Consider the following 25,291-nt stretch of genomic DNA (forward strand, 5'->3'; position numbering starts at 1 on the left):
GCTCCCAGACTGTAGCTGTTGCTTGGCTCCCTGAACTTCTGGTGACTGTCACCATTCCCGGCTAGTAAGGGTATCCTCCAACCTCTGCCTCTGGGGTCACGCCTTTTCTCCTTCCATTGCTAATCTCCTTACCTCTGGAGCTTAATTTAATCACATCTCAAAGTCCCTTTTGCCACAAGAAGATAACATTCACACTTTCCAGGAATAAACACCTGCCTATTTTCCGGGACCATTATTCAGCTACTACAAGGGCTTTTCCAAATGCCATTCAACCCTGGAGAACCTCACCAGTGGGAGAATCAGCCCCACTGGAAATCTTACTGCGACTGCTCTGAGAGATTCCCACTGTTTAGGGCAGGGAAAAAGGAAAAAAAAAAAAAAATGATAACCACTGTCTAAAATGTAAGTGAGTCTGTCATTTTTGAGTTATGGATTAGACATCTGTGAAATGTTAATCTTCTCTGAACAACGAACAAATCATTTCATAAGATATTTACATAAAATAAGAAATTAAAGAATAAGAATGTGTAAGAAATATTAGGGCCTCTATTCGGGGCTTTATTTCCAAACTTTCTGTCTTTATCAGACCTCCTGAGCATAGGATTCCCGAGGAGGGGGACTGCTGACAAAATCTAAAAGTTCCTGAGAATGATGAGGGAGCAGAAGCCTGGCTGAGGACAAAGCAAAAGGCTGACACCTCGCCATCTACCCCCTCACCCCCACCACTCCTGGGTGGGACAAATGTGACTTTCTTTAGGAATCTCCCAACTATCTTGATGTTAATGGCTCGCTAAAAGTCGAAAGACAACCTTGATCCAGCCGCAGGACCTCCTCCCAGCACCTCGTAGGCCCTCTTTAGCATATGAAAGCTCCGTTGAAGCCTCTCTTCCCCTCACCTTCCCCCAGTCTCCTGGTACAGAACCTGCCACAAGTCACAACCCGGGGCAGCAGCTCCTCCTGCTCACCGGTGCTGTCCCCGTGCTTTAATAAACCACCAGTTTGCACCAAAGAGGTCTCAAGAATTCTTTCTTGGTCATCGGCTCCGGACCTCACCCCACCGAACCTCACCTATGTTCTAGAACTTTATCAAGAACAGACATTTTAAGCTGTTTCATCATGTTTCAGCTGAAAGATGAGATTTAAATGTTTGCCCCTAGTACTTTAAAACATTCACACAAAACAAAACTTTTACAACACCAAGTTGTCACAAATGCAATTCATTTCCCATTAGAAGTAATATCATGGTGACAATGTAGTCGAAATTAAGTTGATCCCTAATAACTTAACCCCTAAGGATAAGTTTGCGCAAACTACATTCTAAATCCAGCGTAGCGCAAACATATTCTCTGAAAGGAACAAAATAAACATCCTGCCATTGCACCACGACGCCCTCGGCCATGGTCCCTCTGCCCCTTCTGTCTCGCTCCCCTCTTCATTTTCCTGCAGCTGTCTCAGCTACCATCTTCCACTCCTGTCTACTTCACAAGCGACCCTCTGCGGTGGCCCTCTCTAAGGTGCATGATCTGTCTCTGGCTTTCCATTTCAGTTGTTGATGGAAACTCAGCTGGATACAGACTTAATCCCCACCAGGACCAGACCTGGGCACACACTGCTACAAAGCAAGCACGGCTTCCTGGGACTACACTGACCAAATCTCTCCAGTGGCCTCTCATCATCCCTGGGGTGAGCTCAAACTTCCTAAAAGACAGAGGAAGCCTCCCTGATGGGATTCCTGCCTAAATCCCACACCGTCTCTGGTCTCTCCACTGTTCCTTCACTGGCACGCTAGGGAGGCTTCCGCCTACTGCTTCCCAAAACACACCGGAGGGACCCAAGGCAATTCCTCGCACACTTCATCGGATATGTCCCTCATCAACTGTAAACATCTTATTCATTATTCAAAACTCCGTTTGGAGTCATCAGCCCAGGAGAGGCTCTCTGAAATAGCCCCACAACTCTGGCAAATCCCTCCTCCTCATGTTCTTACTGTGCTTTACAAATGTTGCTCTTAGGTGGCTGGTGTCCCTCCAATTATACTCTGTCCACATTTCTTTTTTTTTTTTTAAAGATTTTATTTAATTATTTGAGAGAGAGAGAGCATGAGAGAGAGCAGGAGAGGAGAGAGGTCAGTGGGAGAAGCAGACTCCCTGCTGAGCAGGAAGCCCGATGTGGAACTCATCCCGGGACTCCAGAATCATGACCTGAGCTGAAGGCAGTTGCCCAACCAACCGAGCCACCCAGGCGCCCCTCTGTCCACATTTCTGTGCTTCCATATTAAAATGTGAGTTTCCATAGCATTTTATAGTCATTTTTGTTACCCTCTCCCCCAGTTTCTAACATAGTACTGACACGTATTGCCAAGGGCTAAGTACAGAATTTTGCCTCTACCCTGCTTTTAAAGCTATCATTTGCTATGATTCATTTGTACCTACGTATAAATATCCATTCATACTCAGGGCTAGGTGTCCTTTAAGCTGTAGTTCTAAACGTCATAAACAGGTGGGTGTCTCTATTAAGCTGAGTTTCAGAAATTAGTAAGCATTCACGATGTTTCTAAGGCTAGGAAGCCCCCCCCCCCCCCCCGACATCCTGACGACACACCTTCAAGGCTTCCCTTCAGGCTTTGCATAAAGAAATATACTCCATGATTCATGATCTGCAGTCTCGGGGTGGTAAATGGACCCACTCTCAGAGACTGAGTCCTCTCCGTAACATCCAAAATGGTGGTCAAGATCTGGACCTGAGCCCATTAGAAATGTCCCAGAGAAGCCTAGTTTGGTTTTCACATACATCTTCTAAAAAATCAGATACTTTGACACTGAGCCCTCTGATCAATAATAAATGAAATTGTGAAGTAATGAAGGAACTCCACCACTGCAAAATTTATATAAAAAATTAAATAAATTTATATTTATTTAAAATTTAAATAAACTTAAATTTAAAAAAAACAATCATATTAGGGCACTTTTTTGCTTTTCAATTTGAGACTCAAGAATGCAGGCCAACCTAAAATAACCATATTAGGATACTCAAGATTACAGCAGGAAACTGAGCAGAAATCACTAGGGCAGGAAACTGATTAGTTCAGCAAAACGACAGGGTGCTTCTCGTGTCTACCGTTGTTGGAGTTAATTCTGTGCCTCCTCCATGGACCACCTACTCTGCGATAAAGGACTCTTGATTCACGAAAGCGGACTGAAGGATAATTAGTAATAGATGTCAGAGTACTGCGGAGTAGTGCCTGAAGTTACAAGGAAACTGAAGTGAGTCAGCGAAAGTGAGGGAGGAAAGAGGTGGTCTAGTAAACTCGTGTACAACCCCACTGTGATCTACAGAACGTCCAGTCTGCATGACGTGCCGACACTGAAAGGAACGCTATCAAGGAGGAGGTGGGCTTCGAACGGGTGCTTCTTCAGGTTACTCTTCTCTATGAAACCTGAACAGTCCAAACTGGATTGCTTGAAATGTGCTGAACTCTATGACCCAACAGTCCACCCCGTGGAAGATAGAATGACAAGCCCCCCAGAGGTCCCTGGAGCTATAAGTCATTTTCATTACACAGCAAACAGGACTTTGCAGCTTGAGAGAGTCAGGGATCTTGAGATCATCCTGGATGATCCAGGTGGGTCCAGTTTCTTCACATGGTTCCTTAGCACTGGAGGTCCTTTCCCAGCTGGGTTAAGAGTCGCAGGGAAGCATAACTACAGAAGAATGGCCCAGGAGATGCAGTGTTGCTAGTTTTGTTTTTTTGTTGTTGGTGGTTTTTTTTTTTTTTTTTTTAAGATTTTATTTATTCATTTGACAGAGAGAGAAATCACAAGTAGGCAGAGAGGCAGAGAGAGAGAAGGGGGGAAGCAGGCTCCCTGCTGAGCAGAGAGCCCTATATGGGACTCGATCCCAGGACCCTGAGATCATGACCTGAGCCTAAGGTAGGGGCTTAACCCACTGAGCCACCCAGGCGCCCCAGTGTCGCTGGTTTTGAAGATGGAGGGAGGGTCCGTGAGGCAAGGGGCTGGTGTGTCCTCTAGAAGGTGGGAAACTGGGGGAAGGGACTCCTCCAGAGCATTAACAGAGGAATGAATCTCAGCCCAGTTTAGTCCAGCGAGACCCATCTCCTACCCGTGATTAAATAACCGTTAGATCATAAGTTTGTGTTGCTTTAAGCCACCAAATGTGGAGCGATTTGTTACAGTAGCAGTAGAAAACGAATAGAAACCTTTTTTCCAAGGTTTTACTCAAACACGAAAGAACACAAACAAACCAACAGTCATAACTTCAAAATTGCAGATTTGCCAGACACCCTAACATCTGTCCATGACTTGTTTTCTAAAATGCTTTTCCAAGAGGCAAACAGAGAAGGTCCTGAAATAGACTTTTCAAAGAGGTAATGAAGGATTCAGTAAGTACTGATAAGAAAACCTGACAGATCATCAACTTCTCTCCATGACCCCAAGTGAAAATATCATTCAACTTACTTGAAACTCTTTTGCGCTGCAGGGGAAAACCCCTTATCCCTCCGACCTCTCCCACCTTCCTCGCCCCCTCTCCCCGCCTCCCTCCAAACTTGATTTTGAAATATGTTTTAGATGAAGTCTGATAATAAATATTTATTGGCATGCATGTTTTCTAGAATTTAGTGTAGTAATAAAAACTATTAAAACTCAATTTGCTAACTGAAACTGTTGTTGTTGGACACTGGCACTGAGTCACACTTCAGGCGTTACTTTATATCTCACTGCTTTGCAAATGCAAATCCACCTTACTCACCACTTTGCAGCAAAGGGGCCAAAACCACCACATCAAACCAATGCCCAGTAGTAGCAGTAACACCAAAATAGCAATGATGGCAGCTGTCCCACTGGACTAGAAGAGGCAGAAGACAGAAACAAAGTGGTCAATAAAGCATAGGGTTACATTCCAAATACACATTTTTTTTAAGGACACACCAGAAAATGATGCAGAGAGCATAACCACCAATGTCAAGTCAGATTTTCATTATATTCCTTTAAATTCTATAAATTCCTTTATATTCTATTTCATACAGGTTATGTTAAAACAGTCAATAAGAAAAAAGAAAGCTTCCAAAGTGCTATAAACAGTTTTAAATTATGCCTTAAAAGAATGTAAGAAAAATCACTACCTGGGGTTATACGGAAGGGCTGTATGGTCCCTATCATTTATCTCTGGAGAAGAGTTCTTTTGATCACAAGCATGATTACTTTTAGGCAAAACTTATGCAACATTTTTCCAGACTTTTGGGCAATAAAACACTATTTACATTATATATTGAAATGATAGGGCCAGATAAATATAAAAAATCACCAAGCAAGTGAGAAACCAACAACAAATGGTTCTTTTTAAAAAAAAATTTTTTTTAAAGATTTTATTCATTCATTTGAAAGACAGAGAGAGCACGAGCAGGGGCTGGGGAGAGGGAGAAGCAGACTCCCCGCTGAGAGGGAGCCTGATGTGGGGCTCGATCCTAGGACCCTGGGATCATCATGACCTGGGCCGAAGGCAGCGCTTAGCCGCCCGGGCGTCCCAGCAGCAGTGGTTCTTGTTGGCAGATGGTACGTTGCGTCAGTGCAAGAAAGTGACCTCAAGCATTCGCACCCCAGAGGACTTCTCCTGGAAGCTCGGGAACTACCCTCTCAAGAACCGCACTGGTGTCCTCTCACTTCCGGCCCTAAGGAACCTGCTCTGGGCCCTGCCCCCAACCGCCACCCACCCCTCACCTCCACCTAGTCATCCTACATGGCTCACCTTAAGCACTCCCCCAGGACGTCTTCTCTGAGCCTCTGCCTAGGGAATGCTCCTCTTCACTGTACCATTCATGGTTCTCTGCAGTCTCGAGCACTGATCACACGTTGTTTGTTTACTTCTGATACACTGAGATTATTTCTTTAATTTCTCTTTTCTGTCACTCTTTACTGTGAGCTCTAGCAAGTCATGGGGCTCTGTCCAACCTACTCACCAATGTGAACACCATGCTTGGCATTTAAAATGATTCACTAAGAGAATGAACTCCAAAGAAAGAGCCTGCAAAATGCACAAATGCAAAGACTAGTACCTACGTAATTTTTGGTGTGGGGATAAAATTCCCCAGGGCACAAGGTGTCTCTCCCAAACCCCACTCTCTAGTATCCCCAGTAATAATGTTTTGTTTTGTGTGTGTGTATTTTTTTTCTTTGTTTTATTTCTTTCCTTGTTTTATTTCTTTGTTTTCCTTTAAAGGAATGAATGGAGGGGGGAAAAACCTGTAAATAAATCAATATATTCTCTCTTTGGGACTTCATGGGCATTTTCAGAGATACATTTCCTGTCATTCAAAACAAGAAAGACTATATGCCCCAGGGTGTCTGGGTGGCTCAGTGGGTTAAGCATCTGACTTCGGATCAGGCCATGATCTCAAGGTCCCGGAACCAGCCCCCCATTGAGCTTCCTGCTCAGTCAGGAGTCTGCTTTTCCCTCTCCCTCAGCAGCTCCCCCTGCTCGCGCTCCCTCTCTCAAATAAATAAAATCTTTAAAATACAGAACAAAACATTAGTTTTTGATGTAATGTTCGATAATTGAATTTAAATTAAAAAGACAAAACAAAACAAAGCCCAGAGGTCCAGGTAAGAGTCACTTTTATCCCAAGAGCAGAGAGAGACGGGTGGCAAGGTGTGTGTGTGGGGGGGCACCAGTATCCATCTTAGAATGGCACCGTCTTAAAAGTATTGGTCTAGAGGTTTAACTTTAAGTAAATTGTTTAATTTCTTGGAGCCTCTGTTTTCTAATCCATAAAATAAGAAAGCAGTGGTTCCCATAGCATGAAACTCTTTATGGAAAAGCCATTACCTTGCTAGTTCTTTCAGAAAATCATTGTTCATATTAACACACTTAAAAAGCTCTGAGCGGCTTTGCAGTAAAGCAGTTCAGCTTCCATCAGCACAGAACCATCTTTCTTCTCATAACACTTTCAATATCCGGTAAATCTAGGATTGCCCAGAGTCCACACTGAGAAGGGCTGGGACTGATCAAGGCTGAGAGATTTCCCAATGTTTAAGTAATAGTGCTAGTAGCATCCAGTCAGAACCTTCAGTAACGGAATTTCAAGAGCAGTATGAGGCACCTTGGGGCGCCGCTGGGTATGGGCCAGACTCCCTCAGTTTTGGCTCAGGTCATGACCTCAGGGTGGTAAGATCAAACCCCTGGGGCTCCGAGCTCAGTGCAGAGTCTGCAAAAGACTCTCACTTCCTTTGCTCCTCGCCCCCCACTAAAATAAATAAATAAATAAATCTTTTTAAAAAACAAAGGCAATACACAATGGCAGATGCACAAAAAGAGATAAGAATCTTTATGTAAACAGTTACATGTAAACAATTGAGAACAGAAGAGAAGGTAGTTCTCAGAAGACAGGGCGAGGAAGTGCTGGCAAAACACACTCCGTTCAGCTTATCAGAAAAATCTCGACATGTGTATCCTTTCCCTGTATCATCTGTTCTTATCACAATGGAAGGAAAAAAAAAGATGAGCACATAGCAGCATGGAAACCAACGCAAAACAACCCCATTTTTGTAGACAGCAATTACTAGCAGCCTTTCAGTTTCAATAAATCTACTTTTAAAATAACTAATTCTCAGGGCGTCTGGGTGGCTCAGTCATTAAGCATCTGCCTTGGGCTCAGGTCATGACCCCAGGGTCCTGGGATGGGGCCCCTCATCGGGCTCCCTGCTCAGTGGGAGGCCGGCTTCTCTCTCTCCCACTTCCCCTGCTTGTGTTCCCTCTCTCACTGTGTCTGTCTCTATCAAATAAATAAATAAAATCTTTTCTAAAATAAATAAAAAATTAAAAAAAATAAAATAACGAATTCTCAGGACAGCATAGATCATCAAACATTCATTACTTTCCAGAGATGAAGCATCAACTCCACATGAACAATTAAAGCCATCCTTTGATTCTGATTTTGCATCAGAACGGAAGAGGAAACACACAGGTATTTGTGCAGCTGGTGTAAGGCTAAAAAGTCACCAAAACAGCCACCACCCAAGTATTACCACTTAGAATCTCTGGTCATTTTATTTACCTCATCTTCCAGAAGACAAGAATAACTATGGAAACTTGCACACACACACTGTCTTCACTGAGTTCTACCATTCACTATCTGACCATCCTTAAGGCACCAAAAGAGGCTATTACGTGATATTCACCATAAAGAATTAACTCAAGAGAAAAGAAATAAAAAGACAAGGATTCATGTGGCAACCTCTTGTCGTGGAGCTTGGTAGAATGAAAATATGAGCTCAACATTTTATTATTAATGTATCTTAAATATCTAAATTAATGTCTGGTTCACAGAAACTCGAGTGTGTGTATGTGTGTGTGAGAGAGAAAGGGAGAGAAAGAAAAAAAGAGACAGAATGTCAATACTTTGCAGAAATTTTCCAGGCAAATATCTAAATTCTCTGTCCTTAAAACCTAAGAAAACAATTCAGAACATACATCAGGCCACTTAAGAAGTACTCAAAGGGCATCTCTCTACACAGAATTCTAAACAGTCATGCACAAATCACGTGACTCTCCACAGCCTTGATTAAGCTGGGCTCCAAAATCTAGGCAAAGAGGAAGATGATGGTAAAGAACGTTAAAGAAATACATAGGAAAGTGTGATATCCTATGGGAGAAAAGCTGTCAAATGCATGAATTCAGGATCCTACCTCTTCAAGGAGATACCCCCAATCTGTTTATGTACAGAATGAATACAGCAATCCCTACCAGGCTTTTCCCACATTAGGACCTGGTCACAGCACTCATGGAAAGGTACTGTCTCTACAATACGGTTTTCAAAAAGGTTCTACGAACACTTCATTTCCTCCTTTCTTAGAATTCAAAGGCTGTGCTCAGAAATAGGAACTAGCAACTAGAGGATATCAATCTGATAACAATGTAGTGGTTACATTTTTTTTCTTTCTTTCTATGGATGTGTCATTAGCCGGAAATTCAGATATCGCATTGACAGAATGTAAAGTAGATGGGCTCGCCATGACAGTTAAAATTCTTGGTTTTTTTCTCCAAAACAATGACTCTATTAGGAACATTAATAAAACACTAAGCACATCCAGATGGAAATAAACATTTATTATGGCAGTATTATGACATCAACTGACTCCAAAGGTTCATCTTCAATAAAATTTTTTTAAAAAAAGAATGCACACTTTATCTAAAGACCTGCGACCTAATCCTTATCGTATTTTAGCTAAGTGTGATGGAAAACAGGGCAGAGGAAGCTAAGAATGTCATGCATTGCAACTGTGGGGTCAGCATCAGAGCCGTCCCTGGATGCCCCCAGGCCCAGACATGAGCTCAGTTAACTGGATTCAAATTCAAAATTGTTTTCACTGGCCAGAGCCATTATCAGAGCATGAAAGGCTTCAATCTTGAAAGGGAAATCACCTCATTGTTCACGTAGCTTTATAAACAAATTGAGGAAAGGTCAAACACAGAATTCAGTCCTGTGAGCGGACAGCAGGCTGCAGTCTGCAGACGTAAGAGCGAATGAAACCAGCCACGATTGCACACGGAGCTGTGTCATCAATCCCAGGCAGTGAGCAGGTGCCACAGTTACAAAGTTGGACGAGTCCTCGCGAAGCCCACGGGTTAGCTGGAGGGACAAACCCTGAGCGAATGACCACAGATGTGGGGAAGTGGAAGGCAAATAACCTGGTCAGGGGCTCTGAGGAAGTAAGGGAGCCCAGGGAGGGGTGCCTGGGTGGCTCAGTCATCTGGGCGTCTGCACTTGGGGTCATGATCCTGGGGTCCTGGGATCGAGTCCCACATCGGGCTCCCTGCTCAGCAGGGAGACTGCTTCTCCCTCTCCTCCCCATTTGTGTTCTCTCTTGCTATCTCCGTTGCTATCTCTGTCTCTCTCTCAAATAAATAAATAAAATCTTTAAAAAAGAGAAAGAAAGGAAGGAAGGAAAGGAAAGGAAAGGAAAGGAAAGGAAAGGAAAGGAAAGGAAAGGAAAGGAAGCCAGTCAGCCAGTCAGCCCAGGGAGAAAATGGGGCAGAATTAGTGACCTCTTATAAGGACAAGAGAAAGACAACGGTGGCTGAAACACAGCGTTTGAGGGACTTGGTGGCACCTAAAGGAGCTAAAGAGAAGGTCTGAAACACAAATTTCTGAAAAATGGTAGTTCTTTTTAATACAGAGAGAACTGGCCATCTGTTACAACCGATTAGTGTCTGTTTGTTGGATGACCTTTCAATTGGCCATTTGTTGGACTGAATCTTTGTAACCATAGTTTTGAAAAAATGGCATTCTCAGATGTCTCTGAGGAGTTGGTTGTGCAAGTCAGCTGGGGAGTCCAGTTTGAGAATTACTACCCAGATGATGGTTCAAGCTATGAAGCCAAAACTCTTTTAAGGCTTAACTGAGGACATACCAGAGCCTGAGCCTGACCTTAGGGTGCAGAGAGTCTGGTCTGCAGTCATCCTGGATACAAGAAGTTTTTGAACCTGGTCTGCATCTAATTTCCTTTCCTTCATTACAAGCAAGCTTTCTAATCAGAAACTTCACCCTGCCCATGCAACAGAAATTCTAGCCAAGACAATCACACAAGTATAAAAACAAACCAGCCACTACAGTCCTTGCAAAATAACTGTGAGAAAAAGCAATCACTCAAAACTTTCAAAACTCACGTAACTATGGGAAAGAAGAATCACTCCAAAAAATGTCAAAACTGTCATAACCTACCTAGAAAATAATTAATTACAGAGCCACAATCGAAAAAGACAGATGTGGGAAAGGGGAAACGGGTCCCCATAATTTTTTTTCTCCTATAGATTTAGAGTTAGGGGAAGAAAAAATGGTCCCAGAATGCTGATGATGTTCTGGATTCTCTTGGAAGTTCCCTACCAGGAATTAGCAGACTATGTCCCAAAGGCCAAATCAGCTCATCTGTTTCCTAAGACCCCTGGCAAGCTAAGATTTTTTTTTTTCTATGTTACTACATCGCTGAAAAAATCAAAAGAAGACTATGTTACATAAAATGCAAATTTCAGGGTACATGGCTTTGTTGGATGCAGCCACACCCACCGCATACACAACGCTTACAGACGCTTTTGTGCTACGATGGCAGAGGGGAGTAGCTGTGATGGAAACCATGCGGCCCTCAAACCCTGAGATACGGTCGACCTCTTACAGAAACAAACCTCCAACCTGTGTTTGTATAAATGAAATCAGGCCCTGGTTACAAATAGCAGATTGCCCAAAAGCTCAGGCTGGGGGCGGGGCGGGGGGTATGGCCTCGGATTCCGTTCTCAATCCTAGCATTTACTTGACTGTGACACTGAGCGGGTAAGTGAACCTCCAGGGCCCCCAGGCTGCAAGCCCCCCTCTCAGGGGCAGTGAGGGCTGCGGTCAGCCCATGTGCGGTCGCACCAAGCCAGGCACCCTGCTGAGAGCTGGTCTACCCCACAGAAGAAGCACCTTCTAAGGTGTTCGCCTAAATGTGCACTAGGGATGGGAGGCGGCTCTCTGGTCCTCACCTGCAAAATTAAGGGAAAGGAATAGCCTCCTCTTGAGTTGTCCGTGTTTAATGAAGTCATAAAGCGCTTGGCACGGGTACTGCAGGCTTAGCACGGTGCCTGGCTCGTAATACATGCTCACAAAACATATTCTGGATACGGTTATGTCAGAAGAGTCCGGAGAACAGTTCCAAGGGAAAAAGGAAAGATATCTTTCACTGGTTTTTTTAAGCAGAGACACATTGAGGAGATCTTTCGAGACAGATGAAGGGAAATCACTGTCTAGATATAAGCCCTTCTCAGGCTCTCATCTTAAGTCTCTTAAATCTAATCCTTCACTTCCCCACTTTTAAACTAGGTATACAGCTACTTTCATTCATTCATTTAACAAATCACTTTGGAGCACAGGCCCCGTGTCAGGCGGGACCAGACACTGGGAGAAGGGCAAAGAGCAAGGCCCAGGCCCTGCTGTCAACATCTCAAAACTGCTGAGAAAAGCCCAGAAGTAAACAGGAAATTGCAGCTCAGTGACGTAAGGGCCTCAGCAGAACTGAGCCTGATGCTCCTTGAGCACACGAGAAGGGCTTCTTTATTTGTGGGATTTCCACAAGGATTCGTCAATTGCCAAAGCAATGGTGTTTTATTTTGTTGGGCTTTCCAACGCCTGTGAAAGCCAAAGGCATCCTCCTACAATGAGTGATACTAGGACCTGCATCTCGTCCTACCCGAATGTGCCCGACAGACTGAACAGCACTTAACATGATGCCTGGGCATTTATAATGTTGCCCACTATCTTATTCTACCTTGAATAGAGATTTAAGACACACATCGGCAGGTGCGTCTCACTTTCCATAGCTATAAAATGATAACATGACTACCACACACTAGAGGTATTTGAGTTTGAATACACAATAATGGCTAATTCTAATGGGGAAAATGAATTACACTATGATTATTAGTGCAATAAAGTGAATTACAGTATTATCTTGTAATAACTACTGGAATAATAAAATTCACACAGAAGGCTATAAATCATCAATCTGAACCAAAGCATCAAAGTCACTGTGACCTCTGACCTTTTCTCCTTCACCTCCTAATGCTGCCTTCTTTTCTTTTTTTTTTTTTTTTAAAGATTTTATTTATTTATTTGACAGAGAGAGATCACAAGTAGACGGAGAGGAAGGCAGAGAGAGCGAGAGAGGGAAGCAGGCCTCTTGCTGAGCAGAGAGCCGGATGTGGGACTCGATCCCAGGACCCTGAGATCATGACCTGAGCCGAAGGCAGCGGCTTAACCCACTGAGCCACCCAGGCGCCCCGCTGCCTTCTTTTCATATGGGAATCCCACTTCCCTCTGGCTCCTTTACATGGTAAGTGTCCTGATCTTCCCATTTACTCACTTCACTTATTCTCTGGACCAAGATGGACTTACACTTTCCCTTAGCCTGATTAAACTTTAGACAGATTTCTTCCTGGCAATAAGTCCCTCATCTCCCTTTTTTTAAGAGAATCTGCTTTAGAAAACTTCTAATTGCAAAAACTTTCTCTGTCTCTTTGGAATGTATATCAATTTTAGTCTCTTTCCAGTTTTATGGGTCCTGAGACCCCAACCTGAGAGCTACCACTTTGAAATGTAATCACCAAACAAAATGGTGCCCCATCTCAGTCTCTGTGGAAGGGCAGGGGCCTAAGGTCATGGGTGCCTAGCTCCAAGTTTTAACACCACTTCTTATCAGGAAAATATGAGAAAGTTTACTTTTCTTTTGGGTAAAGCCCAGTAGCGTACACAAGTGGCCGGCAGCTCCCTCCACCCCTTGTCCCAGCTGTCTGAAGTTCAATCTCTCTCCCCTATTGTAATAGATTTTTTTTTAAGATTTTCTTTTTTCAGTAATCTCTACATCCAACATGGGGCTCCAACCCACAGCCCTGGCGTAAGAGTAGCATGCTCAAGCCAGGGGCCTGTAATAGCTGTGAAGAAGGTCTTCTTTATCACTACATATTTCTCTCACTTCACGGAAGAAAGAGAAGGAGAGACACACACACAAAAAAAAAAAAAAAAAAGAGAGAGAGAGAGAGAGAAAGGAAGGAAAGAAGGACAGACCCACCAAATTATTACTGTGATCCTTTCTTCAATCAAAGGATACTTTATTTTTTTTAAAGATTTGTCCATTTAGTTGAGAGTGAGAGTACAAGCACAGAGGAAGAGTGTCTTAAGTTGACTCCCTGCTGAGTGCAGAGCCCAGTGTGGGGCTCAATCAACCCGATGACCTGGAAACCACCACCTGAGCCCAAACCAAGACTTGGTCACCCAACCGACTGTGCTACCCCAGTACCCCAAAGGATATTTTAACTCCATCAGGTTGTTCTCTTTCTTTAGGCTATTGATAATCCAGTCTAAATTTTCTATTTTCAAGCTTCCATCCCACCATTTTCACTCCAATCAAATATATCTACTCTCAATTTCATTTTCTATTTATCTGTAATCTGCTTTCCCCTACTCTCTTCTTGCCTAGGTCCTGCTGTCCTTTCAGGACTGAGCTTATCCTGACTCCTCCAAGAATACAAAACCTTTCTCAAAAACAAACTGGTGGTTGCCAAAGGGAGGGATGAAATTGATGAAGGGGATTAAGAAGTACAATCTTCCAGTTATAAAATAAATGAAACACAGAGAAGTAATGCATAGCACAAGGAACATAGTCAACATGGTCAACAATATTGTAACAACTCTGTATAGGGACAGATGATAACTACTTTTGTGGTTACCATTTCAAAATGTACATGAATATCAAATCACTATGTTGTCACCAGAAAGTAATAAAACTATGTTAACTATTCTCCAATTAAAAAACAAACAAACAGAAAATGACTTCCTTTAGGACTCTTTCCCTTCTGTTTTAAGGTCAGAAAAGCCACTTTCTTTTTTCCTTTTTTTTTTTCCAGTAAAAATCACGTGGAATTTCATTGATTACTTCACTCTACACAACTCTCAAATGTGTATCTCCAACCCAGTCCTCTAGAATTCCAGACTTGTATATTCAACAACTGCTTTTATGATACTTCCACGGAGATGGCTACAGAGACATCCCTCACTCAACATTTCCAAAACAGAAGTCTTCGTCGTCTTCTAAACACTGCTCTACCTGACAGCAACTCATCCTTGTAGTTGCTCAGGTGAAAAGTCCAGAACTATCTTTAATGTCTTTCTCTCACACCCACATCTAATCTGTCTACACATCCCACATGCTCCCCCTGCACTCAAATGTGTTTGAATCCAATCACATCTTACCATCTCCACTGCTGACTCCTCAGTGGAGACATCCTCCCCTCTCCTAGATTACTGAAATAGCCAAGGATGCGGTCTCCAGATTTCTTAAAAACCATCTGGCCCTCGTGTGAAGCCTATTTTTATATAGTAGCCAGAATGATCTTTTCAAAGTATTAAGTCATATCATGTCACCTTCCAATGGTTCCCCATTTCCCTCAGAAGAAAAACTCAAAGCCTTAAAATGGCTTAGAAAACCCGACATGATCTGTGCTCCTCCTGCCACTCATCTCGAGACTCTGGCTCTCCCCAGCTACCTCCACTCCAGCCCCATGGCCCTGTTGCCTTCCTTTACACTTTTCAGGTATGGCGTCTCCTTAGCCTTGTTCTAGCTGCTCCTGCTGCGTAAACTCTCTTCCCTCAGGTGGTCGTCAGGGCTCACTCCCTCACCTTCCTCAAGTCTTTACTCAAATCTCACCTTTTCAAGAAAATTACTTTGACCCCTTACTTAATATTACAACTTGCCCTTTCACTCTCTCCATGTCTGACACAACCCATGTCACCTTTTTTAAAACCACCTTACTCTCAAACAAACTTGACTCACAATGGACTCTCCTGAGAACCGGAAAGGCCGAGGAGGACTTCTGTAAAAGTACAGTGTTTTGTAAATTCCAAATGAGTCACTTAACCTCAGCATCCCTGCACACCAAAACTGTGTGTGGTTATGGGATACAAACACTTATTTTCCGGCTTGCATGCAAGACAGGTTAAAAAAGATGGCTAGCGGTGCAGAGTAAGAGGAAGGACAGAGTGAGAATGCCATTACAGTGATCTAAACACTGAGAAGCAACATAACCACAAAAAGTTTGTAATCCCAACCACATCCTGAGAGACCAGAAAACCTGCAAATTGCAACATGAATTACAGATAAAAAGAGGGAAAAAAAACTTAGCATTTTTGAAACACAGGTATTGATAAAGAGTAATCCAGAAAATTCCATAGTGGCCCAAGGGGCCATATGGATATTTGTTTTCCTTGCAATGTTTTCTTACAAAGAGAAAACAACTGTCCCTATACAGATGATACTGAGTTATGTTGTTTCTTGAAGGAAGGATGTCTCTCTGATTTAAAGATCAGAATATAAAGCCATGAAACCATAAGATAGGAGAAAATGTTTAGGTTTGTAATTTTGGTTTTTCAAAAGGCAAGAATTTAGGGTTTTTGCTTGCTTTGATTAATGTCTTTTTTGCAGAGATAATATACTCATAAAAATAATAGCCATGTACTCATTCTCTTTAGCGCTTTCTGTTTTCATGTTCAACAATCAAATATCAAAACTTTCCATGAGCCCCAAAAATTAACTACAAGAAAAACACTGTCTTAACAATGAAGTTTACATTCTAAATGACCACATCTTAGGTACTACAAATCAATCATCCCAACTAAAATAGATTTCCAAACTAAAATATATCAAGCTATCAAAATCAGATTACTTACTCATATTAGAAAGCACCAACAGTTAAAATAGACAAAATGTGAGGCCATCATTAATTTCATCAATAATTTCAAAAACATAATCAATGTCTTAGGCACAATAATTCAACCTTCATAACATAAAAAAATTATTCCATTTTGACATTTAATGTTTCATGGAAATGCTTCATTTGAACATTATTCTCCTTCCTTATTTTGATTTTTAAATGACTTTTGAATCTTATAAATATCAAAATAAAAGTTATACTGTCTTAAAATATCTTTTTAATGATATTAATAATTTTTTTTAATGAGGCTAAAGAGAAAAAAGAAGCAATCTAAAATAAATTCTATACAGCATTTTCCTTGTGGCGGTCTCCAGTGTCACTGTTTGCATCCTCCTTACTACAGCACGCAACAACACTGACAAGCCATAATTATTTCCAAATGGAGTCATTTTTAAAGCGTAACTTAATGCAAACTTTTTACTTACACATTCTGTGGCTGTGACTATTAGTGAGCTTGAGATGACAGATTTTCCTCCATTAAAGCTCACTGAAACATCAAGAGTTCTGAAAGAAAATGAAAAATAAAAAACAATAATTAAAGACATATTAAAAACCAGAGGATTGTGGGAGATTTTTATTTCCTTATATGATTCAAAACCATCAAGAAAGTCTACTTTTGATCAGTTGTCCCAGCTTTTTTCTTTCTTCCTTCCATCGAGTCCTTACTTAGTAGCCAGAAGCAAATTCCTTAAATGATCTAATTGTTCCTATCGAAGTATTAACATAAGTAGGAACTTTAAAAAATTCCTTAAGAGAAATGCTGAGACTGTTTTCACAAAAACCTAAAAAGAAGAAGAGGAAGAAAAAAAAAAAAAACCCTTACATCTTATTTAGGTTTCTTTATCAATCTTCAGATATTACTATCATCGTAAGATTATTATGAACAAAAAAATAGGAAATTTAAAAAAACCCATTCAAGGGTAAAATATAGAAAAAGTAATAATAGAAGAGAAATAAAGTGAAGAAAAAAGATAATGCAATTTACTTGTAGGTATTTGTTGTGGAGGGTCCCAGGACATTAAAATATCTTGACAAAAGTAGAAGAAGAAAGGATAATTTTTTTTCATGGCTAAGACACATCAGAGTTAGAATATTGCTCTTATTTTTGAAATATGATTTCAAATTATAAGACAGTAATAACTAAATTTCATTAATTCGGATTCTAGTAATTATTTGGGATCACTCAGTCAGGGGTTGGTAACTTTTTTTTATTTTTTATTTTTATTTTTTCAGAGAGAAAGAGAGAGAGAGAACAAGTGCTCATGAAGCTTTGGAGAAGGGGGCAGAGGAGAGGGAGAGAGAAAGAATCTGAAGCAGTCTCCGTACCAGCGCAGAGCCCAGTGCAGGGCTCCATCTCAGGACCCTGATATCATGACCTGAGCTGAAACCAAGAGTCTGGATGCTTAACCCACTGAGCCATCCGAGCACCCCTGGTAACTTTTTTACTAAATAGCTCTAACAAGGAAAAAAAAGCTCTAACAAGATATCAAAAGAGAAAAAAAAAAAAGGAGATTTTTAAATATTAAGGAAACCGCCCTTTTCCAAAATAGTTCACATGGTATATTATCCTATAATAATCAGTGTGCCAACATTTCAAAGCTGCCCACCCATTAAAGCAGAAAGTGGTAGGTAACGTTCTGGTAATCCAGCTTCTGTACAGTGCCACACTCCCACTCTCACAAAACATTCGAAATTCTAAGAATTAAGAGCTAAAAACTACAGCTATTATTGAAATTCTGAACTGGTAAAATTTTGTTATATTTAGAAGATTTCTTCTCTATCCCTTGAATTGAAAGCCAAACACTACTAGTTGCAGAGAGTTATGATAAAAGAGAAACAATCTCCAACCACCAGTAAAATTTTCAATTATGATGCCAGGGAGGGGAGACGAGACTTATTATTTAGTCCCCGCTCCGTGCCAAAGACCCCCCCCTCAGCATTTCATGGACATCATCTCCTTTAGTCCTCACAAGAGCCCTTAACGTAGGTGGTCGTTCCACAGTTGTGCAGATGGGTGACATAAGGCCCAGAAATGCTAACTGTCTTGCCTAAAGTGGTAAAGCGAGGTAGGGTTCTGACTAATCTTGAAGTCTCCCCATCAGACCACACAGGCTTACTGAAATCAAAATCCTTAATGTGTTTTTTTCTCAATGTTATATTTAGTTTGGAGTCATACAGGAACAGAGCCATCAGGAAAGACACTCCTAGCAAACTTGGAGCTGAACTCTTCTTCAAGATTCAGGAATACTCCTATTAAAAACAGGTCTTATAAATTATTCCCTCCAAAATATTTTGTTTAAAAAAAAAAAAATTAAGGCATCTCCAGAAATGAATGAGGACTTAAGATGTTTACATCAACTTGTTTGAACTTTTGAACTAGTTCCCCACAGAATGCCAAGCAGCTTATTTAAGAAAGAAAACTGCAACCCAATTGCTTATTCTGCAGAAACGAGTGCCTTGGTTTGTTTCTTCCTTTTTGAAGATGAAGCATAGTTGAATCCAAAAATAATCTCTCCTGGTTTCCAATTCCTCTATTTCAAAACACGTACCAGAAAGCATATCACATGGTAGGCATGGTTTTAGTTTGGGGTAAGATGATCTAATTCACAATAATATACGATTGTTGCAAGTAAATTACTGATTCAATTTTTATGAGTTCGGTAGATAAGACTGAAGTTGTTGATAGTTTGGTGCTTAGAATTCACTAGAAATAAAGCCATTCTCTAATTAATGAAGGAAACATTAAACATTCTAACACTCCTGGATGGAGAAAAAGAAAAAAAAAAAAAAAAGATGTTCATGCTTATCCAAATGGAGTAAGAACAGAAGCTACATCCTACAATAAATTCACCCTTTCCCCTAGTAGAGATACATGCTGATGAGACCTTGTAGGTTATTGAAACAACTGTGCACTATTCCCGAATCTCAGTAAACGTGGTTAGTGTCACAAAACTGAGTCAAGTCTCCACAGATATGGAAAGCCCCAGATGATTCTTCTGACATGGGGACTCAACCGAAACAAGGTGACCTTCCCCTTCTTGAGAGCTGACCATGGTCATCAACATCGGCACCGACAGTGACGGGATTTACTGAGTCCCTACTACGAGCCCCCCACACACCGCACTCATCTTCTCATGTAACCCGCACAAAGACCCACTGAGCTGGGCAGCAGCATCGCCTCCACTTTCCAAGTGAGGAAACCCAGGCTTGCAAAGGTACCCGCCCAAACATCGAACTTCTCTGACTCTGTAGTCAAAGCGCTTTTGCTTCTACCCCAAACGTCCTTAATCCCTGATCAATACATGAAAGTCTTACATTTAAATTTCTCTCATTGGCCACAGTGAAGTAACCCTCCCCCAAGTTTTTACCATATTCATATATTGCTCATGGTTAACTAGAATGGTATTTACTAGATATTAAGAGAACATGAAAAATACACTATTAAAGTTAGTTCTGCTTTTAAATGTTGTTGTTTCTTTAGAAAAACATTTTTAAAATAATTTAAATTTACAAAACTGGCAATGCCATGAAAGCTACCTTTGCCCAAAGTTACGCCTCTCTTTTGTGGGCACACAGATTGATAAATCCATCCTGTCCTCTGATCCAAACCTAATACCCTGACCTTTCATTACCCCCAAACTCCAATATACGTAATGTTTCCCATCAGATTTCATGTCAGTTGTGTTAGTACCTATGGATTGCTCATTCCTATGGAACCCCTACTTCTGGTTAGTGTATTACTAACAGTAGAACCCACACAATTTCAGTTACAGAGACTTTATTATGGATAAAAATGCTTGAAAGCCATCTTTATTTAATTCCATAGAGAAGTGAGAAGTGAGGGGAGAGTTCATTTTTATTTATCCTAAGAATCAATTAAAATCTGGCCCAGGACTTGAAGAGTTAGGAGTCCTGGGTTTGAAGCCTAGTGACTACACTCTCAGCCTTGCATCCCTCCATCTGTAAAATGGGTATACTTGAACCTATTTCAGAGTTGTTTGGGGGAGGAGAGCTTGATAAAATAATAAATGTAAAATACTTGACACAGTGGCTGGAACACAGCAGTATTCCCACATTACTGTCACACCTGATTATTTAACAGATTATTTAAAATAACAAGGTGCTTTTCATATAAAATCTTTGAGACCCAAGCTAAAAAATACATAGATAATACAAAGAATACAGAGCAACAATAAAATAATTACCTCACGCTTTTTCGCTTAAAGAACTTCTGTTCTACTTACAGCCGTAGGAAAATACAGAGAGAGACACTGTCCGACAGCTGCTTAGTGAATAAACATCATGCAGGCTGCTGTAGAGAAATTTTTCAATTTCCTCCCTGTTACAAAGCATCATCTGATTAAACCCAACATCATAGGTTGGGTGCTTAAACCTCAAACCTCAAACTGCACTCTAAATTAGTTTATAAATGTTTGTCAGTAAGGTCACTGGATCACTCAATCATTCTATTTTAAGTGAATTAAACAACTATTTGTAAATTGCCCCCAACACACCAAGCTAGGATGTGCGGGTAACAAGGCTGCGGTAACACACCAAACCCGGTACTAAACCGTAATGAAAGGGAGCCACGTAAACAACTGTAACAGAGCTCGTTACTCCTAAAACGGGAAGAAGCACGGGGCTCCTACAGGACCCAGCGGTGGGAGACACTACTACTCAGCTTTGCCCTGGGGACATCAACGAAGGTTTCCTGCAGGGAGTCACTCAAAGACGAATCCCAAGGAATGATTAGGAGATGACGAGGGAAAGAGATGAGAAAGGGATCCAAGAGGGAGGAACGCTACTTGACGGGCTGGAAGGTCAGAACAGCACAGAACAGTCAGGGAACTAAAACCATTCAACATGGCAGCAGCAACGAGTGGGAGACTCAGAATACACGGCCTGCGTGGGGAAGGACTCTGATAAACCCAGAAGGCCATCGTTTAGACACTTGGAATCTGTCTTAAGAGTTTTTAAATAACGTAGAAATATGGTCAGAACTGTGTTTTACAAATACCATTCTTCTTACAGAGCAGGGCATGGATTGGAGCAGTAAATTCTACAGACCAATTACAAATATCTTGGTAGAAAGACCAATTACAAATATCTTGGTGTATTTCAGATAAGAACCAAAGTCAAATTGCACTGAAATAGTGGCACTAAGGGTGGTGTGAAAATGAAAATTGGGAGTTATAGAGGAGTTAGAATAAAAACGACTAGACATTCATTGGATGTACAAGGTAAGGAGGAAGGAAATCATTCAAGATGACCGGAGTTTCTACCTTGCTGTGAGGTGGTATGAGCGGGAAACACAGGAGATGGAGGGTTTGAAGAGAAGTTCATACGTTTATCTTGGGAACTTCAAGTTGAATGTGCGCATGAAAAATCCAGGTGAGTCAGCAGACATCTGGATAATGGACCTTTGGATAGTGGGTTTAGAGTTAAGGAAAAGATCTTGTCTGGACATCTGGAGCTCCTCATCAAGAAAAGGAAGCCTTAAAGAAGATGCACTTATGGTCAGGCATCTCACCATAATGATAATTGAGTCAAGAAGAGGAGCCTGAGGAGAAACAGCCAGGGAGGTGAGAAAGACATCATGAAATCATGAAAGACATGAAATCATGAAAGACAAAGGAAAACTTCTGAGACGGGACTGGCCCACCGTCCATAATGCAGGGGTGGTAAGGGCAGAGAAGAAGGCTGAGAACTGACAACTTCCCACATTCTTTTCTGTAAATTCGTTCTACATTGTTTAGAATGCTTACAAATATCTTAATCCAATCTTTGTTCCATTCTTGGAATATTTTTTCAAAGTAGAAGGATAGGGGCACCTGGCTGGCCCAGTGCCTAGAGCACACGACTCTTGATCTCAGGGTCCTGAGTCCAAGCCCCACATTGGGTCTAGAGCTCATGTAAGAAAAAAAAAGGTAGGACAGAAGAAACCTCAACCACTTACCATAATAAAAAGACTGCTTTAAGTGAGTTTTATGTCACTGATATCCACAGTGATAAAACTAAATTCATCCCACATGAAAAATTACTAAGTAGTATTGTGATACATAATTAAGTAAATAAAACTCAGTAAATCCTAATGGTCACAGAGAGTTTATTTAATGTTTAAAGATGCAGGAGAATTTCAAAACAGAATAGCTCAGTGCCAGATGTCAGAGCTACTCTGAACTAAGAAATTCCATACCCCGTGAAATACGGTTGACGTTTCAATCCACAGTTGCCTATCGGCAAAGCATTCACTTACTGCTGACTTTATGCACAGCCAACAAAAGAGTGCCATTTTATGATCCATTAACAAAGATGAAAAAATTAAATAAAATTGTGAAAGACATTTGCTAGAAGCAATAAATAATCTACCTCCAATTTGCACATACTGAAAATCCAGCTGGCAAATACCCAAAATGTTATTAGAACTGCGGTGACTTCAGGTATTTTGAAATCGAGAGCTACTATTAAATAGTCCACAGACCTTTTTAAAAGTTACTTTTAAGTCTTCATATTTGTGAATAGTTTAAAGATTCTACTTCTAGTGATGAGTGTATATGGAAATTAGTGTTTTGTCTAAGGATATTTTCTTTAAAACGGTTAAAGGATTCCTGAATAAAATAATTTTTGAGATATTTCAATAAATGTATAAACTAATACATGAAGACTGCTAGATTTCAGAAGGAAAAAAAAAGCTATATTCAGAGATGTGCCATACATCACGCCTAAAGTTGTAATTTTTTTTCAGTATTACATTGAAAATAACCCCTTTTAAGCTGTTTTTGTATATATATATATATATATATATATATATATATATATATTTAATTTTATTTATTTATTTGAGAGAGAGAGAGAGAGAGATGAGAGCGAGCATGAAAGGGGAGAAGCAGACTCCTTGCAGAGCTGGGAGCCTGATGTGGGTCTAGATCTCGGGACTCTAGGATCATGACCTGAGTCGAAGGCAGTGGCTTAACCAACTGAGCAACCCAGGCACCCCCTGTTTTTGTATGTTTTAATAAAATAATGAAAATATACTTGGGAATAATCACTCAATTTTTAGTGCCTTTCATCCAAAAATGCCAAATATCTTAGTAATAGCAAAAAAATTGATAATATTTAGGAGTACTACATAAGAGGATTTAAATACATTTTTAAGGATATCCTCTATCTCATCATGTAGCTGTCCCTCTCTGAACACTCCTGGTTACTTAAACACTAAATAATTCTGTTAGAAAGATCTTCCTTACATGGAGCTGAAATGTGCTTCCCTTTACGTTCCACTCGTTCCTTCTTTCCTCAGAACAATAAAGAGTAAGTCAAATCTGTTTTTCACATGACAGAGCTGATGTTTGAAGACAGCTGATGTGTTACACCCTGAACCATATCATTTTCAGTATTTTAAATTTCGCCCTATTTAACATTTCCATATTGGCAACATCTTTTTGGCCATCACTCCATGTGTTCAAATTAATTGTTGTTCCTCTTAGACAATTTCCAAAACTAAATATAATACTTAGGACAGAGATGCAAAACAGCTTAGGTGAACTGATCACATTTATGGGTCTAATCAGAAAGTAATAGGGGCATCTGGGTGGCTCAGTCATTTGAGCTTTCAGCTCAGGTCCTGATCCCAGGGTCCTGGGATAGAGCCCCGAATCAAGTGCCCTGCTCCATGGGGAACCTACTTCTCCTTTTTCTCCACCCTTCCCCCAGGTTGTGCTCTCTCTCTCTCTGTCAAATAAATAAATAAAATCCTTAAAAAGAAAAAAGAAAGAAAGCAATATACCACATGAAAGAAAAGATAAATGGTTCTAACACTGGGGTGGGGGGTAGAGAAATAAAGAAACAGAGTCCTCAGCCTTACTAAGGTTGAGATCACATTAGATCTCACTAAGATTCTGATGTTTACATTCAGAGTAAAGATATACCTAATGTCCTAGTATCCGTGACAAAAATAAATAAATCTAGTCTCATTCCTCATTAGGAACAGAAGAGTGAATAAGGTGTTGTTTTACCACCGGCTACTAAAATAATGGTATTAGGGATTGTATGCACATCCATATATAGGTATATTTTTGAAAAGAAGTGTTCATGTGGGAAGCTGTGCAAAAGACAGAAAATTTGTCTAACCGAGAAAGACAAGTGGAATGAATCAGTTTTATTCCAGGCAAAATAATTGTACTGAAAACAACAACAACATTGAAGAAAATAACAAGATCCTATTACCAAGTCGGGCTCTAACCCTGAGTCTGCAGCACCATTCATTTGGATGACCCTTCAATATCACATGCTTGAAATTTTCCACATACACTAATGTCCCACCACTTCTTACTAAAACACTCTGTCAAGTGTCTTCCCACACTGCCTCTTAAGAGAACTAATACTATCAGTTTCATCTGATTTAGATATTTATTTCGTATTTGCCAGAAGATTCTGGCCAATGTTTTTGAAAGCACATTTAACTATACCATATGCCTCCTTAAATCATCTCTATCAAACAAGCTGTAGGATAAGGCTCCGGTTCATTCTGTTCTGTTTTTCTTTCTTCACAATGTGTTTATGTATATTTACCCAATTTGCTCTGTTCTTCTTGCCAAATTACAGGTTTGAGATCTCAGCTATTGCAGAGCAGCTGTGCTATTGTCGATGTCTCACTCCACAAGGGTCAGAGGAGGAGCCCGTCCCTGCAAGGACGGGGACACGTGCACGTTAGGCCAGGAGGCGGATGCCCTGTGGGGGAAGGACTCAAGCCACTTCACCGAGTCCTTCCTATTCAAACTGGAGACATTTTGGTACAAAGGAGCCACTGGTAGAAATAAACTTCCCAACAATCTACAGATTTTTCTTGGTGAGATCATCTGTTTCATCATATGACACTTTAAAATTAAATTGTGTCCAGTGAAAGAAATACAAAAGAACAACCTCATGACTACCACCTTTACATTCCTCCTGTTTAAGTACTAAGAATCCATCCATCTCAGAG

General features: G+C 40.9%; 1 protein-coding gene across 2 annotated transcripts in view; it reads right to left on the reverse strand.

Moving 5' to 3' along the window:
• ANTXR2 (ANTXR cell adhesion molecule 2) overlaps window positions 1-25,291 on the reverse strand; it is a 150,154-nt gene that overhangs the window by 76,987 nt on the left and 47,876 nt on the right. For both annotated transcript variants that reach the window (XM_047719646.1, XM_047719647.1), the window contains exons 11-12: window positions 16,734-16,812; window positions 4,768-4,863 (exon numbers count right to left, since the gene is read on the reverse strand). In XM_047719646.1, the coding sequence (XP_047575602.1) occupies window positions 4,768-4,863; window positions 16,734-16,812 (175 nt within the window). The remainder of the gene's footprint in view (window positions 1-4,767; window positions 4,864-16,733; window positions 16,813-25,291) is intronic.

The sequence above is a fragment of the Lutra lutra genome, chromosome 2, assembly GCF_902655055.1.
Source record: "Lutra lutra chromosome 2, mLutLut1.2, whole genome shotgun sequence".
Taxonomy (NCBI): domain Eukaryota; kingdom Metazoa; phylum Chordata; class Mammalia; order Carnivora; family Mustelidae; genus Lutra; species Lutra lutra.